The sequence below is a fragment of the Eleginops maclovinus genome, chromosome 12, assembly GCF_036324505.1.
Source record: "Eleginops maclovinus isolate JMC-PN-2008 ecotype Puerto Natales chromosome 12, JC_Emac_rtc_rv5, whole genome shotgun sequence".
Lineage (NCBI taxonomy): Eukaryota > Metazoa > Chordata > Actinopteri > Perciformes > Eleginopidae > Eleginops > Eleginops maclovinus.
In genome coordinates this window covers 7,995,672-8,009,206 of record NC_086360.1, presented here as the reverse complement: position 1 = coordinate 8,009,206, position 13,535 = coordinate 7,995,672, and the positions used below count along the sequence as shown (strand labels likewise).

The window sequence follows — 13,535 nt, the reverse complement described above, 5'->3', positions numbered from 1 at the left end:
CTGAAGAGAGAAGTTTCTAACGGAGAAACTCAGCTAAACGCTGCCGTGATTAAACACCATATTATATTCCAAACCACATCAAGCATTATTTCTGAAACACTTCTCAGTGTTTACCACTAGAACAGAGACATTATATGTATTATATAAACAACAACTCTGAGTCCCTCCTGCAGACATCCTGCTGAACACACACACACAGAGGTGCTGCGGAGGGGATTCTGCTCGCCACTGTATATGGGGGACGATAGGTTGGGACGTGTCACGTAGGCGAGACGTTGCCAGGAGTTCAATGTAAAGCCAGCCCACATTTAGGTTATGACGTCATAACCGAAGCAAATCTGGATCAGCTCGTTTGTACCCCCGTTTTTTGAGATGTGGGTAATGAGGAAAAGAGAGAGGGTTGTATTTTCTGACACTTTGTGAGTCTCCTTACACACCGGGGACACATATTTATGTATGATAAACATTAAAAAGTGCATTTTGCATAGTAGGGGACCTTTAAGGCTGGCATTAGGACTGAAGAGAAGCCGTCTAACTAATTATAATTTTGTGACAAAATTCAATAACAAAAATAATAGTTAAATACACATCAATAAACAAAGATACACAAGTAACCCTATAAAAGGTGTGCGGCAGTGGTTCAGTCTGTAGGGACTTGGACCAAAAAAAGTGGTGGATTTGTAGCTGGAGGGGCGCCAGTTCACCTCCTGGGCCCTGCCGAGGTGCCCTTGAGCAAGGCACCAAACCCCCAACTGCTCTTTTGCGCCGGGGAGACTGGCAGCCTTTGCTCTGGCACCTTTCCAGATGCGTGTGCATGTTTGCAACCAACATGTAAAAACTGTATAGTGTGTCAAACTGTGTGTGTGCTTAAAAATGCATGTGCGCACCTACCTGTGTGTGGTTATGGTATATATGCATATAAAAACAGAATGAAAACTGAATTTCCCCCTAGGGGGTGGATTAATAAAGATTCATCTTCTTTTTCTTCTTAAAAAATCTCATCTCCCTCTGAGGCCAATTTAAAACTGAGGTTGTCAAAACAGCTAAAGCTCCTCGAAATGGTTTGACGGCAAATTGGTCCCAGGAGAGAGAACAGACTTAGGGTGATCCAAAAATCTCTCCGTCTTGATTAAAGAGTGACCTTGTGGGGAGGCAAATGGGTAAGGCTAGATGGAGCCAGGCCTGGGAGAGGAAAGGCCCCTAACATATGTATGTTTCTGGTGTGCTGCTAGTCTTAAAGGAGCCTTTTATGCTTTTTGGGTTTTCCCTTATCTTTAGCGTGTTATATAGGTTTCTGTGCATGTAAATGGTGTCCAAAGGCTAAAATCCCATAGTTACCTCCATAGGGTAACCCCCCCTGCCTGGAACACGTCAATTGAAGTCCTTTCTTTGTTTCCGCGACATAGTGACATCACTACATAACACTTGCGCTTCTATTGGCTAGTGCTTTGACACATTGTAGGTGATAGGTTAAGGGGCGGTTCATCTCTAAGCGGTTGAGCAATCACAACAGAGCCGGCCTGCGAACCAATCAGAGCAGACTGGGCTCTGGTTTCAGACAGAGGGTAAAAATAGGTGCTGCAGCAGAGGCAGTATGAAAAAAATAAAGAGCTATTTGAACATTTAAGCATGGAAACATGTCACAGTAGAGGCACAAAAAATACAAACATGACATTTGGAAAATGAAAAATAAGATCTGCGACTTCTCCTTCTATATTGGTGCTAAAAAGCACATTATTGTGTTGAAGTACAAAAGCCAGCCTTGAATGTCATTGCTCAAAGGTCAAACCTGTATTGCCAGCTCACCTTTCATTATTACGATCATTGGTTTCAGGCCCTTACATTTTGTGGGTTAATTTTTGGGGGTGTAAATCTATAATCTGTGTTGGGACAGTGTTATGCTTTACCATGCATCAAGAGCAGCTGCTTTGTGTGTTTTGTTTGTTTTTATAAATACATTTTCATCATGTCTGTGACCCAATAACAGACAACATTTTTGTTCTCCAGGTCAGGGAGTTGAGAATCAAGCCAACGCTCAGAAGCACCTCACCCTTATTGCCAGTGGACGCCCATCCCCTGCACCCACCCAGGCCTCTGCTGTGCCAGCCGGCCCCATGCCAGGCAGTTCAGTGACCCCCCAGCCTCCCGGTCAGCAGGTGTCCCCCATGCTCCAGATGCAGAAACAGAACCGCATCACGCCCATCCAGAAGCCCCAGGGCCTGGACCCAGTGGGGATCCTGCAAGAGAGAGAGTACAGGTATCTATCACGCTATTATTGTCCTAAGCAAAGTTTTGCTGAGCTAGGATCTATAAAGAACGTTGTGCTCTTTAAAAAAAAGTCTGGAGCGGGTGTGTTGTCTTGAATAGCTTAAACAAGTTTGAGATTTGTGGCGAACTAGGCTCAACAGTTTTATTCCATAAAAACACTGTTTGTGTTTGTGTCAACCCTTAAAGGTCTCCTATTATGCTATATTTGAACCAGTGTTGGGAACGTTACTTTTAAACAGTAATTAGTTATAGTTACTCACTACTTGTTCCAAAAAGTAACTGAGTTAGTAACTGAATTACTCTATAATAAAAGTAACTACCGTATTTTCCGGACTATAAGGAGCACCAGAATATTAGCCGCACAAGCTAAAATTAGGGGAAAATCCTGTTTTGTTCATACATTAGCCGCACCGGACTATAAGCCGCAGGGTTCAAAGCTTGTGCAAAAAGTAGCGGCTTATAGTCCGGAAATTACGGTAGTTACCATGGAAAGTAACTATTTGCGTAACTGTAAAAAAAACGTTGCTATATGTCGAAGAATTTGGATTTCTCAGCAGTTTTCGCAAGTCAGCTGAAATGAGTAGAACAGATAGGTACCTGTTCATAGCTACTGGATGGCGAGCTATCATCTGTGGTGCAGGTATCGGTGTTTTGGGCCACTATCTTTGTAGATGCGTGTGTCGCTGTGAGATGCTTCATTAAATTAGAGTTGCTTACAACGGATGTCCACAAAGTCTTCCCTCCTGGACATAATGTATACTTTACATGCACTTTCTTTGACCTCAATTAATTTGAAGTAGTGCTTTTGATCAAGATACCAAACAGATCACCCATTGTAGCATGCCTCATCCCCCTCTATTTCAGCCCTGTTCCTGAAGTGCTGATTCTGTGACTGTCAATTTAAATTTGAGCTGAGCTGAAGCTGGCCACGCCCCTTTGGAGCATCATGGTATCTGTTTGAAGAGAGAAGTTTCTAATGGAGAAACTCAGCTAAACACTGGCGTGATTAAACGCAATATTATGTTCCAAACCACACCAAGCATTATTTCTGAAAAACTTCTCAGTGGCAAATCTGGATCAGCTCGTTTGTACCCCCCGTTTTTAGAGATGTGAGGAGGAAAAGAGAGAGGGTGGTATTTTCTGACATCAAAAAGTGCATTTTGCATAATAGGGGACCTTAATCAGAGCTAGCGCACTTTGTTTGTGTAAAACAACAAAGCCAAGACAGAGGACATAGCAGAGTGAAATACCACTTTTTACATGTTTACACGTTTATGTCCGTAAATAGATATTGGCTGTAAAATAAATAACAACATAACACTGAAAAGAACTGATGAAAGAACAGGTTAGGTTGGAGATCATCAATCCTTTAAACGCCAGATTTCACTCCCCATCCCATCCAGGTATCCTCATACCTGTGAAATGTATAATGTGAATAACATTTTGTTTGTGGACCACCATGGCCTTTGTTGTAGCTTCTGTTCACACAAATTACCAATATCCCCTGAGATATAAGCCCACTGGCTGAATCCTTTTCCGAAAACACTCATGGCTGATGGAGATATGAGGAAGGCTCGCAGGCCTTCTTGCTGTGGCTTGTTTTCCTTCTTTAACTTCCAAGGCTCTTGTTTTGAGAATGTGTTCTCCATGCTCACCTTTGAAAGATGACCTCTCTTCACCTCGTCTGTCCAATTAAGCCACCTGAACATGCTGTCGGGGAAAAAATCCCAGTAGCATTTATTTATTGATACACATCTGAGGCACCTGACAGTTGAGCGATCAATACTGTTAGACTCAATAAACACGACGTTTATATCACTTTAGTGACTTTATTCCAGTTCAGAACAGGACAACTCAGTGGCCACCATTTCCACTGTAACCGGTCTACTCCAGTAACTCAAACACACCACGCATGCGCACAAGCGTTCCCAGGGTCAAAAGGTTACAAAGAGGGAAAATACAAGTTAACAATCTCCCTATCCTTTTTTATGTGAAATGAAAAACAATAAATAATAATAAAACAATGTACAAGTAATACTTGTCACAAGATTTCAAATAAACATACAAAGTCATCCAATGACCATAAACAAAATAAAATGACATCCCGGTGACATCCTGCTACATTGAATTTTGACAAAAGATGAACATATTAATAATGCAAACGAAGTTTTCAGTGCTTTGAATTGTCTGTGCAATAAAGTTTTCACCTCAGATTCCACAGTCCTTCACTTAGAGCTTTCAAAAGCACCAGAGCCGAAGCTCCCTTTTTGGTGAGACAGTCAGCAAGTTGGCCTTTTGTGTCTGACCAGAGCATCTCTTTTATTTGCTTGCTTTGTATAAGCTCCTTAATACCACTTATATCCAACCTAAGTCTCTTTTCTGTGACCTGTTTAGTTGACTTGAGGGCATCGAACAGGGACCGATTGTCGGTTACACAGACCAGTGAAGGAGCATTCAGTTCAGCCTTACCAGTGGTGAGCTCAGAAAAAAGAGTTGCAAGGAAAATAGCATTGTCTACACCATCGGACATAGCAAGTGTTTCTCCTGCAAGGGTGCTTCGTACAACACGTCGAATTCTTTTGGACTGCCAACACAGAGGAGAAAACTTTCCTCTTTCTCCCATAAGAACAATCAATGTCCCCCCCTGTGTACCTCCATCAGGAAGATTACCCAGAGAAGCATCACTGAAAACCACCAAGTGAAGAGCATCGTTTCCTAAATGCTGGAACTTGAGGGTCACCTTGTCTGCCTTAAGCTTACGGATAAGTTTATTTACCTCATGCATAGACTGCACCGTAGCATTTTTGATATTAGATGCCAAACTACATGAGTCAAACATAACATCTGGTCTGGTCTGCTTGGCAACCCATAGGACTTGTCCTATTTTTGACCTAAGCTGCTCTTTTTCAGTGTCATTAAGGGGCGCATCCCTAAGTATAGCACGTGCTGGTTGCATGTGAAGAGGTTGTAAATTCTCAATGTAACTGTGCTGATGTACCTGAACTACACCATCAACAGTAGCAAAATCCATTCCTACATAGGAGAAATGCTCATGTTCCTCACGCCCTACATGGAACGCAGACTTCAGTAGGGGAATCACATCTGTTGAAAAATCTTGCGAGCCTGCCCAAAGAAAATCATCTACATGGCATGCAAGTACTCCAGTAACCTTAAACTGCTCGTCTAACCAATAAAAGACTGCTGGATCCACCTGCGACATTTGACCACCTGTGCCCAGCATGGTTTCTTTGACTTTGTTATACCAATATAGAGATGCATCAGCAAGACCATATACACATTTCTTCAGTTTCCATATAACATTTGCACTGCCTGCCTCAGGAGGGGGCCGGATATAAATATCCCTAGACAGCTCCATGCCCTGCAAGAATGCAGATTTGATATCCATAGAATGGACTTGCCACTGGTTTTGACAGATTACTGATAACAACAGCCTAAGAGATTCTGAAGCACAGGTTGGAGAATCTTTCTGTAACTCTTGCATATTAAGCTCTTCAAACCCTCTGGCTACGAGTCGTGCTTTAGGCACAATACCCTTGGGAGAGTCTTTGAGACTACAGACCCATCTAGTGGAGACACATTTTTGGCCTGCATTATCAACCTCCTCAAACACATGATTATTGTGCCAATTTTGTATCTCTTCTTGTTTTGCTGCATCAAATGAAATGTCTTTTGCTATGAGTACATCAGCCTCCCTGTCTTCTGACTCAACGTTAAGACTACCAACAGATGACATATCAACTGACTCCTTTTGTCCCTCACTGCCATCAGGTTCAAGATGTTGTAAGTTAAACCAGTTTTTATGCTGTCCTGTGGCTTTTCCTGCTCTGCCTAAAACTCTGGCTGTATGTTGAATGCCATCATCTCTGCTCACAAATGTTACAGTCTGACCTGTTCTTAACCTTACACCTGCAAAAGGGGCAGGGTCACCACAGGCCCTGTGCTCTGTGTCAGTTTGTGTCACATTAGGTTGTGTGATGGGTGGGTGCAACACTTCTCCTGTATTCACCTCCATGTCACTGATGTTCTCCTGTTCATTGTCAGTATTATGGTCACTATCTGAGCTATCTTCTGTAGTGTTTGACACGCCTACCTCACTTTCTGCTTTTCTGTTAGCATCATCTTGAGCAATCTGCTTGTCGTGTTCCTCTGTGTTCACCTTACAAAGCCTGGAATGATGCACTCTAACAAGAATCCCACCATGTCTTACAAATACAACAGCCCCATCCTGACCAATAACCACCCCTGGTCCCTTCCACTCAGTGCAGTCTGCTCGTTTGTAATATACTCTGTCTCCTGTCACATATTTGTCATCTGTAGGTCTGAGCTGCTTGCGAAGTGCCCTCCTAATTCTCTCTGAGCATTCGGCTTCAGTGAATGCTTTCCTGGAAGCATGCAAAGCTGATATGTGTTCTCCTACCCTAGCACTTACAGTGGTGCCCTCTAAGGCAGGTAGCTTATCAACTAACACAGAGGGGAGGTTAGGATTCTGTCCAAATACTAATTGATGCGGGCTGTAACCATGAACACTGAGCATACTGTTCTTGGCCATGAGGGCCCAGTCAAGAGCAGTGTGCCAGTCACATCCATTTTCCCGTTTCACTTTCTGGATGATTTCGGTGAGTGTCTGATTGTGTCTTTCCAGTAGGCCGTTGCTCCAGGGACTGTATCCTGCTGTTGTTCTTGTCTCAATGTTGAAGTTTTCTGCCATGTCTCTGATTTCCTGATTATTGAATTCTCCACCGTTGTCACTGTATAGTCTCCGGGGGGGGCCATGTACGCTTATCCATGTGTGAATGAAGGAGTTGACAATTTCACAGGATTTCTTTGTTTTCACAATGTTTCCAGCACTGAAACGTGTAAAATGGTCGATGATATGGAGATACCATACACCTGGTTCCAACTCATGCAGGTCCACTGCTACCGTTTCATTGTACTCTGAGGCCAAGGGCAAACCTGCAGCAGGCCTTGGTTTGGTCTTGCTGTACCTCTTGCATATGTCACAGTCATGTACTATTTGTTGCAAAATAGTGACACAGTCTTTGTCCTTATTTCCTGCGCTTTGAATGAGCCTTTGTAGACGATCTGCTGAGGCATGGCCAAACTGTTTGTGAAGCTTCAGAAGAACTTTGTGTTTCTCATTGGTGGACATGTTTTCTGTCACAGTAAGGACTTCATCCTCAGGCTCACTCTTTTCCGTATCTTTGTCTCTGATGTCTACACAGTAGTGGCCAGAGCTAGTGAATTCAAGAGGCACAGGTTGTCTGAACATCACAGCTCGGTCGTTTTCCATGTCCAAAATGGTTCCTGCTTTCTTCAAAGATGTTTTGCTCAGCAGCAGTGGGATGTCAGCTTTGACCACTTCAGCTTCAACATGACATTTTGTCTGTCCTATCTTAGCAGGTAGTTTTACTTTTCTGCTGGAATACACTAAGTTTCCATCTCCAAATCGAAATGGCCTGCTACTGGGTATTTCTGTTTGCAGCACCTGGTTCACTTGGTCTGGGCTGAGGTCTTTCACATAGCTTTCCAGCCATTTCTCCCCACATACAGTACGAGTACAAGCAGTGTCAATGATAGCTGACCCCAGGGATTCAGCCAGGAAGATTTCTGAATCAGACATTGAAGCTTTGGTAAACAGTGTGATGTTACATTCGTCAACATTTTCTTCTTCAGTTAGTTTGACATGTTCACTCTTCTTATGAGGACAATCTTTAGCCCAATGAAACGTGCTCTGACAGATGGCACATCTTGATCTCCTACCGAATTTATCCAGTGGATTGGTACCTTGTAAGGGCTGCCTCTGTTGTCCAGTCTGTACCGTGTATCGTTGTCCTCGTCCTTGCGGTCTTTGCTCTGTAAAGAACGCCACGTCCTGCTGGTTCACTTGTATTCCGCTTGACGAGCCTGGCGCTTTTCCTCCGAAAATCCTCTTAAGTGCCGATTTCATATCGACGAACTTCAAGTCCGTGCACGCAGTCAGTGCAAGTTGCCTGCTTTTCACGTCCAGACAAGCCGTGTCCAAGAGCTTAAATGCTAACACAGCATCGGGTAGCGTCATATTGTACTTTTTCATCCGGTTATATCTCTGCTCGAAGTCAATTATGTAGTCCGATATGGACAGAGAACTTTCTTTTGTGATGCTATCAAAATGAGAATACGCTTCATATGCACGGTCTTTTTCCTCCTTTAGAAACACACTATCCAATTTAGCTAACAACGTATCCATACCGGTATCAATGTCCAAGTCATCTGCAGGTATTTCCATTGCGATTTCCCGGGCTCTTCCTTGAAGCCCCAAGGCGACAGCAAGTGCATGTTTCTCTTTGTCGAGTTCTGTAACACGCGTCCAGACGTTAATTTCATTTTTCCAACTCTCGTACGGCTTGGTCTCGTCAAACTTCGGCGGAATTTTGTAACTAGCAACCATCCTCTGCTACCAATGTTAGACTCAATAAACACGACGTTTATATCACTTTAGTGACTTTATTCCAGTTCAGAACAGGACAACTCAGTGGCCACCATTTCCACTGTAACCGGTCTACTCCAGTAACTCAAACACACCACGCATGCGCACAAGCGTTCCCAGGGTCAAAAGGTTACAAAGAGGGAAAATACAAGTTAACAAATACTACAGATTACATACTGGGAGTACGTGTGTGTACTCTCTGCTCTCCTGAACAACTTGTGACAAGCGACAAGGAAGTTGTTGAATTGAAGTTGAATAAAGATGCTTATCCACCTTTAATGTGCACCCCTTCCAAAACTGTATGAGGATCTTACTGAAACCATGATTTCAAATGCTGTTTAGTCATGTAGGTGTCAAGCACAAGCTTTTGATTCCTTGATTTTTGAGCTCTATGCTAATATCCGTATGTGGTAATTAAGGGAGATCTTATAAAGTTATATTTGCCTATGTTTTTTTGTTTCATTTTATTAAAAAAAAGGATGAATTCACGTTTAAGATGGGTAAGTGCATCCAAATATTAAGTCATTAGTATAAAATGATTGTATCCAGTTCTTTTTATACATCCGTGCTGCTTGTCAGGGCCATTAGATGGTCAAACTGTGCAATTCAGACAGTTAACCTCAAGCCTCGTTTGGCATTTCAGCTTTACTTTACTTAACCCAAACCTATAGGCACATACTGAAGCATCTGCAGTCTATCTATTAATATAGCTCTAGCTCAAATCCTAATGATGGTACCTTCATAACACTCCAGATTCTGCAAGGCCACGTTCTTATATCTGCCATTTGCAAATAAATCCGTCAATAACACTAACTTAATCATCCAAAGATCTCATCCTCCATTAATCAGTATTAATCGTGCCAGTCGTATATTTATACCCAAAATGCCAGACATTTCAGATTCTAATTTCTCAAATGTGAGGATTTGATAATGTGTAATTGTTTATATTATTGTAAATTGAGTATCTCTTGGATTTGATTTGTCGTTTGGACATTATTTCACATTTTAAGATGCAAATGAAAATTGACTTTATCTAACATTTTATTTACTTCTTATTTTTGGGAAACTTCGTTGCATTATCATACACCTTTCTCTTCCATTGTTTTCAGTCTTCCTATATACTGTCCGATCTATACAATTAAAAAAAGTAACAACAACAAAGTTCAGTGAAAAGAAATCAATAATAGCAGCCTTGATATTTCCACTGACACTTCGGGTAAACGAGGAAACGTCTCTAAACCTTTAGTGTTTACTTTAAATCATTATCACTTTGCAGACAGAAAGTTTGGCTGCAATTAAGTCAGTACACAACAACTTTAGTCATCCCTATCTAGGGCAACTGTGTGCGACAGCGAGAAAACAGGCATTAATATTCTTTTCGTGTCTGAGAGGAAGGAGGTGCTTCTGCCATCCAGACTCAGGAGGCTGAGAAATGTTTTTAAGTCGATTTAATTTGTTTAACGCAATTTATACACAATAAACTCAATGTGCTTTACAATAAAACAGGAGATAAACAACACATTAAGAAATATACAATACTCCTGGACTATATTTTACACATTACAATTATTAATTACGTTTGGAGTATTTTATAAATCCTAACCACCAAACACACTACATACATTTTTGATATTTATATTTTATACTGTGTATTATTTATGAACATACTCTTTTGTACATATATATCTTTTTTTATTGTTGAAATGTATACGTTTAATGTTAATGTTTATTTTTTATTTTATTTTATTTTAATTGTATTATATTTTTACTCATGCAAATGCCTGTTAAGATAATATTTGTTGCTGGCGCAGCATGAAACAAAACAAGGCATTGCACATAATTAGAAATTAAACAGTAGAAATAAACAATTCTAAACTATGATCATCTTCAAATAGAAAAAGAAACAAACATAGAGAGGTAAAAAAAAGGAAATATACTGTATATATGCAGTTGACTATGAAGATAAAGAATCTATAAACTGTTTGACAAATAAACACTATTGATGTCAACATGAATGGGATGAAATAAAAGTATATCTAATCTGATTCAATTTAAAATATAATAAAGTTCCTTATAAGACTTGTCCTATTCCTAACCTTCGATTAAGTTTGTATTCTAGGGTTATTATGGAGACAATTACATGATGAAGTATCTGATTGGGCTATTAGTCAGTGAGCAGAACGGAAATACATTTAGGAGTCATAACATTTAGGGACTTGCAGACAAATAGTAATTCTTTAAAAATACAATCCCATAATGTACCTGCAGCCAGTTGTTTTTTTTCAGTACAAATGTAATGGTTTTTTATTTTCCAAGTCCCTCTCCAGCCACGTATTGTATTCTACTAGGTTCTGAAGAGCCCAGTTTTGCTCCAAGGTTTTACCTTTTGTGAGACAGAAAAACAACATGGAAAGAACCAAACCAGCGTGTCACCACCTTCTGACTTCTTTACTCTTAACGTCAAACCTCCTCTTTCCAACAGCATCAACACCCAGGATGTCATTTTCTGGAGCTTGACCAAAGCAGTAAATAGTGTTTGGTAGTGTGTTTACATTTTCCAACAAGCAAGGCTAGTTGATTTCACGCAGGTTTGTGTGGGAAATATATTAAGTAACAATGAAAAGATAATTATTTTCCAAGTCCCTCTCCAGCCACGTATTGTTGATTTGGGAAGTCTTGCGAAGAGCGAAAAATGAATCAAATCTCCCAGAGAATAATGCATGGACACAGTTTGGTATCAAGGACAACACCCTGGTTCTGACATGCTCGCTGGGCCGGAGAGCAAATGATGACAACATGGATACAATCTCTTTTTGAGAGATCCACTGATTGATGACAAGATCATTTACCAGACCGAGGGGTGTTTGAGTATGTGAGTTTCTCTCCAGGGTGGTTGTTACTGTTTGATTTACCATCGTCATATTGTTCCCCAGGTTACAGGCTCGGATTGCACATCGAATCCAGGAACTGGAAAGTTTGCCGGGCTCTCTGCCCCCCGACCTGAGGACTAAAGCCACAGTGGAGCTCAAGGCCCTGCGTCTGCTCAACTTCCAGCGGCAGGTACACAGCAGCTGCTCCACTCATGTTCAGCTTGACTGCACAGAATATTCATTTACTCAGTCGATGTATAACTCTCAGTTGATGGAGTCAACCTTTTACACTCAGGAGTCCTGAGTGTAAAAGGTGTGTCCTCTCTGTGAAAACTCTGTGTCCTGAGTCAGGACACAGAGTATATTGATTCCTCACATCAAATCTAAACAGTAGGCGTTAGTTTTCTGACCTGTTGTTACTTAACATAACTTTTATTTTCTTACGAGACTTAAAGAGTGAAAGAGTTGGATGAAATTAGTTTTCTTCCTGTATAATATTGCAATTTACACAATCATGCAATTTAATTTATATTGTAGTATCTAGACCATTTAGTTGTTTAAACACCTATAGAACTTGCCAGTTTAACTATGACTCCCTGCAGTAACAGCTTTATGTTATACTGTTACAGAATATCTCAATGCACGTTATGTTAAATGGTTATTTGCATTGTTCCCACCTGAAAAACCTGGTGCTTTTTGTCTAAACCGGGTAACAGGGGCGCTGCACCCTCTTACTCTTGGTGTGCGCCCTAACCCAAATGCCAATTTTCCCCCTAAAATTTAAGAGTGATGCCAGAAAACCATATTTCTGTTTGTCAAAAACGGTATAATTACTCCAAAATTATGAAAATGAGGTCAAATAGAGCGTCACACAGCCGAGACAGCTTTGTTTTTATGGAGCTTTGAATAAATAGGGGATGGATGTCCTGTCGGTCTGCCGGTTGACGAGTGGCATGCAGCAGGCTTACACTGAAACTGTGAATTCTGAATTAGATTGTTTCTTTTACTCTCCTTTTTTCTGTAGAGGAAGTAAAGAAACCATAACTCATGTTCCGGTGTTTAAGGTGCAATATTTGACTCAGCAGCTTTAAGACAAGAAGAAACTATTATTTTCTATTAGCTATTATAAATATATTTTTGGCAGGAAGTGACTTTTTTTTTTCTAGTAAAAGCCCTGTAGACTATCTAAGTTTAAGTAAAGGAATGTATTAAAGTGTGGCGTGTTTCCTGTCTGTGATACCAACTGGACCATCATTGAAAATGTCCTGGATAATTATCTGTAGAAAAGATTAGGAAACCTGATTTAATTTAGACTTCATCATCTTGCTCTGTTCCCTACGGCACTTGTACATTTTCTACTTTTTTTTAAAGGAAAATTACTTACTAACTAACTAAATTGAATATCTCAGGCTATTAAAAGTGTAATGATGTCTCTTAAGATACAGATGGATGTATTTCTATCAGTTCTGCCTACGGTTGACGTTTTCTGCTCACATGTACAGTTCTGACATTATTTAAATTCCTAATCTCCAGCTGAGACAGGACGTGGTGGCTTGTATGAGGCGAGACACCACCCTGGAGACGGCCCTCAACTCCAAGGCTTACAGACGCAGCAAGCGGCAGACACTGAGGGAGGCGCGCATGACTGAGAAGCTGGAGAAGCAGCAGAAGCTGGAGCAGGAGAAGAAGCGCAGACAGAAACACCAGGTGATCCACAGTGTTTGTAATAATGTTCAGAGAGGAGCAGGAGTGCTTCCAAAAAACAAAAGTGGTCTTTTGTGTTTTTCTATTCATTGCGTGAATTTGTTATGAATGCCCTGGAAACAAGAGGTATCATCATAACTCAAAATTCAATATTTCACTAAATGTAATTCTGCAAGCTATAACTTAAGAAGTGAAGATAAAGAGAA

The 13,535-nt window shown here is 41.0% G+C and overlaps 1 protein-coding gene across 1 annotated transcript in view; it reads left to right on the top strand.

Annotated features, from left to right (window-relative positions):
- Positions 1–13,535, top strand: part of smarca2 (SWI/SNF related, matrix associated, actin dependent regulator of chromatin, subfamily a, member 2) — a 78,227-nt gene that overhangs the window by 6,073 nt on the left and 58,619 nt on the right. The window contains 3 exon segments of the mRNA XM_063896902.1: positions 2,008–2,257; positions 11,689–11,815; positions 13,159–13,332. Of these exon segments, the coding sequence (XP_063752972.1) occupies positions 2,008–2,257; positions 11,689–11,815; positions 13,159–13,332 (551 nt within the window).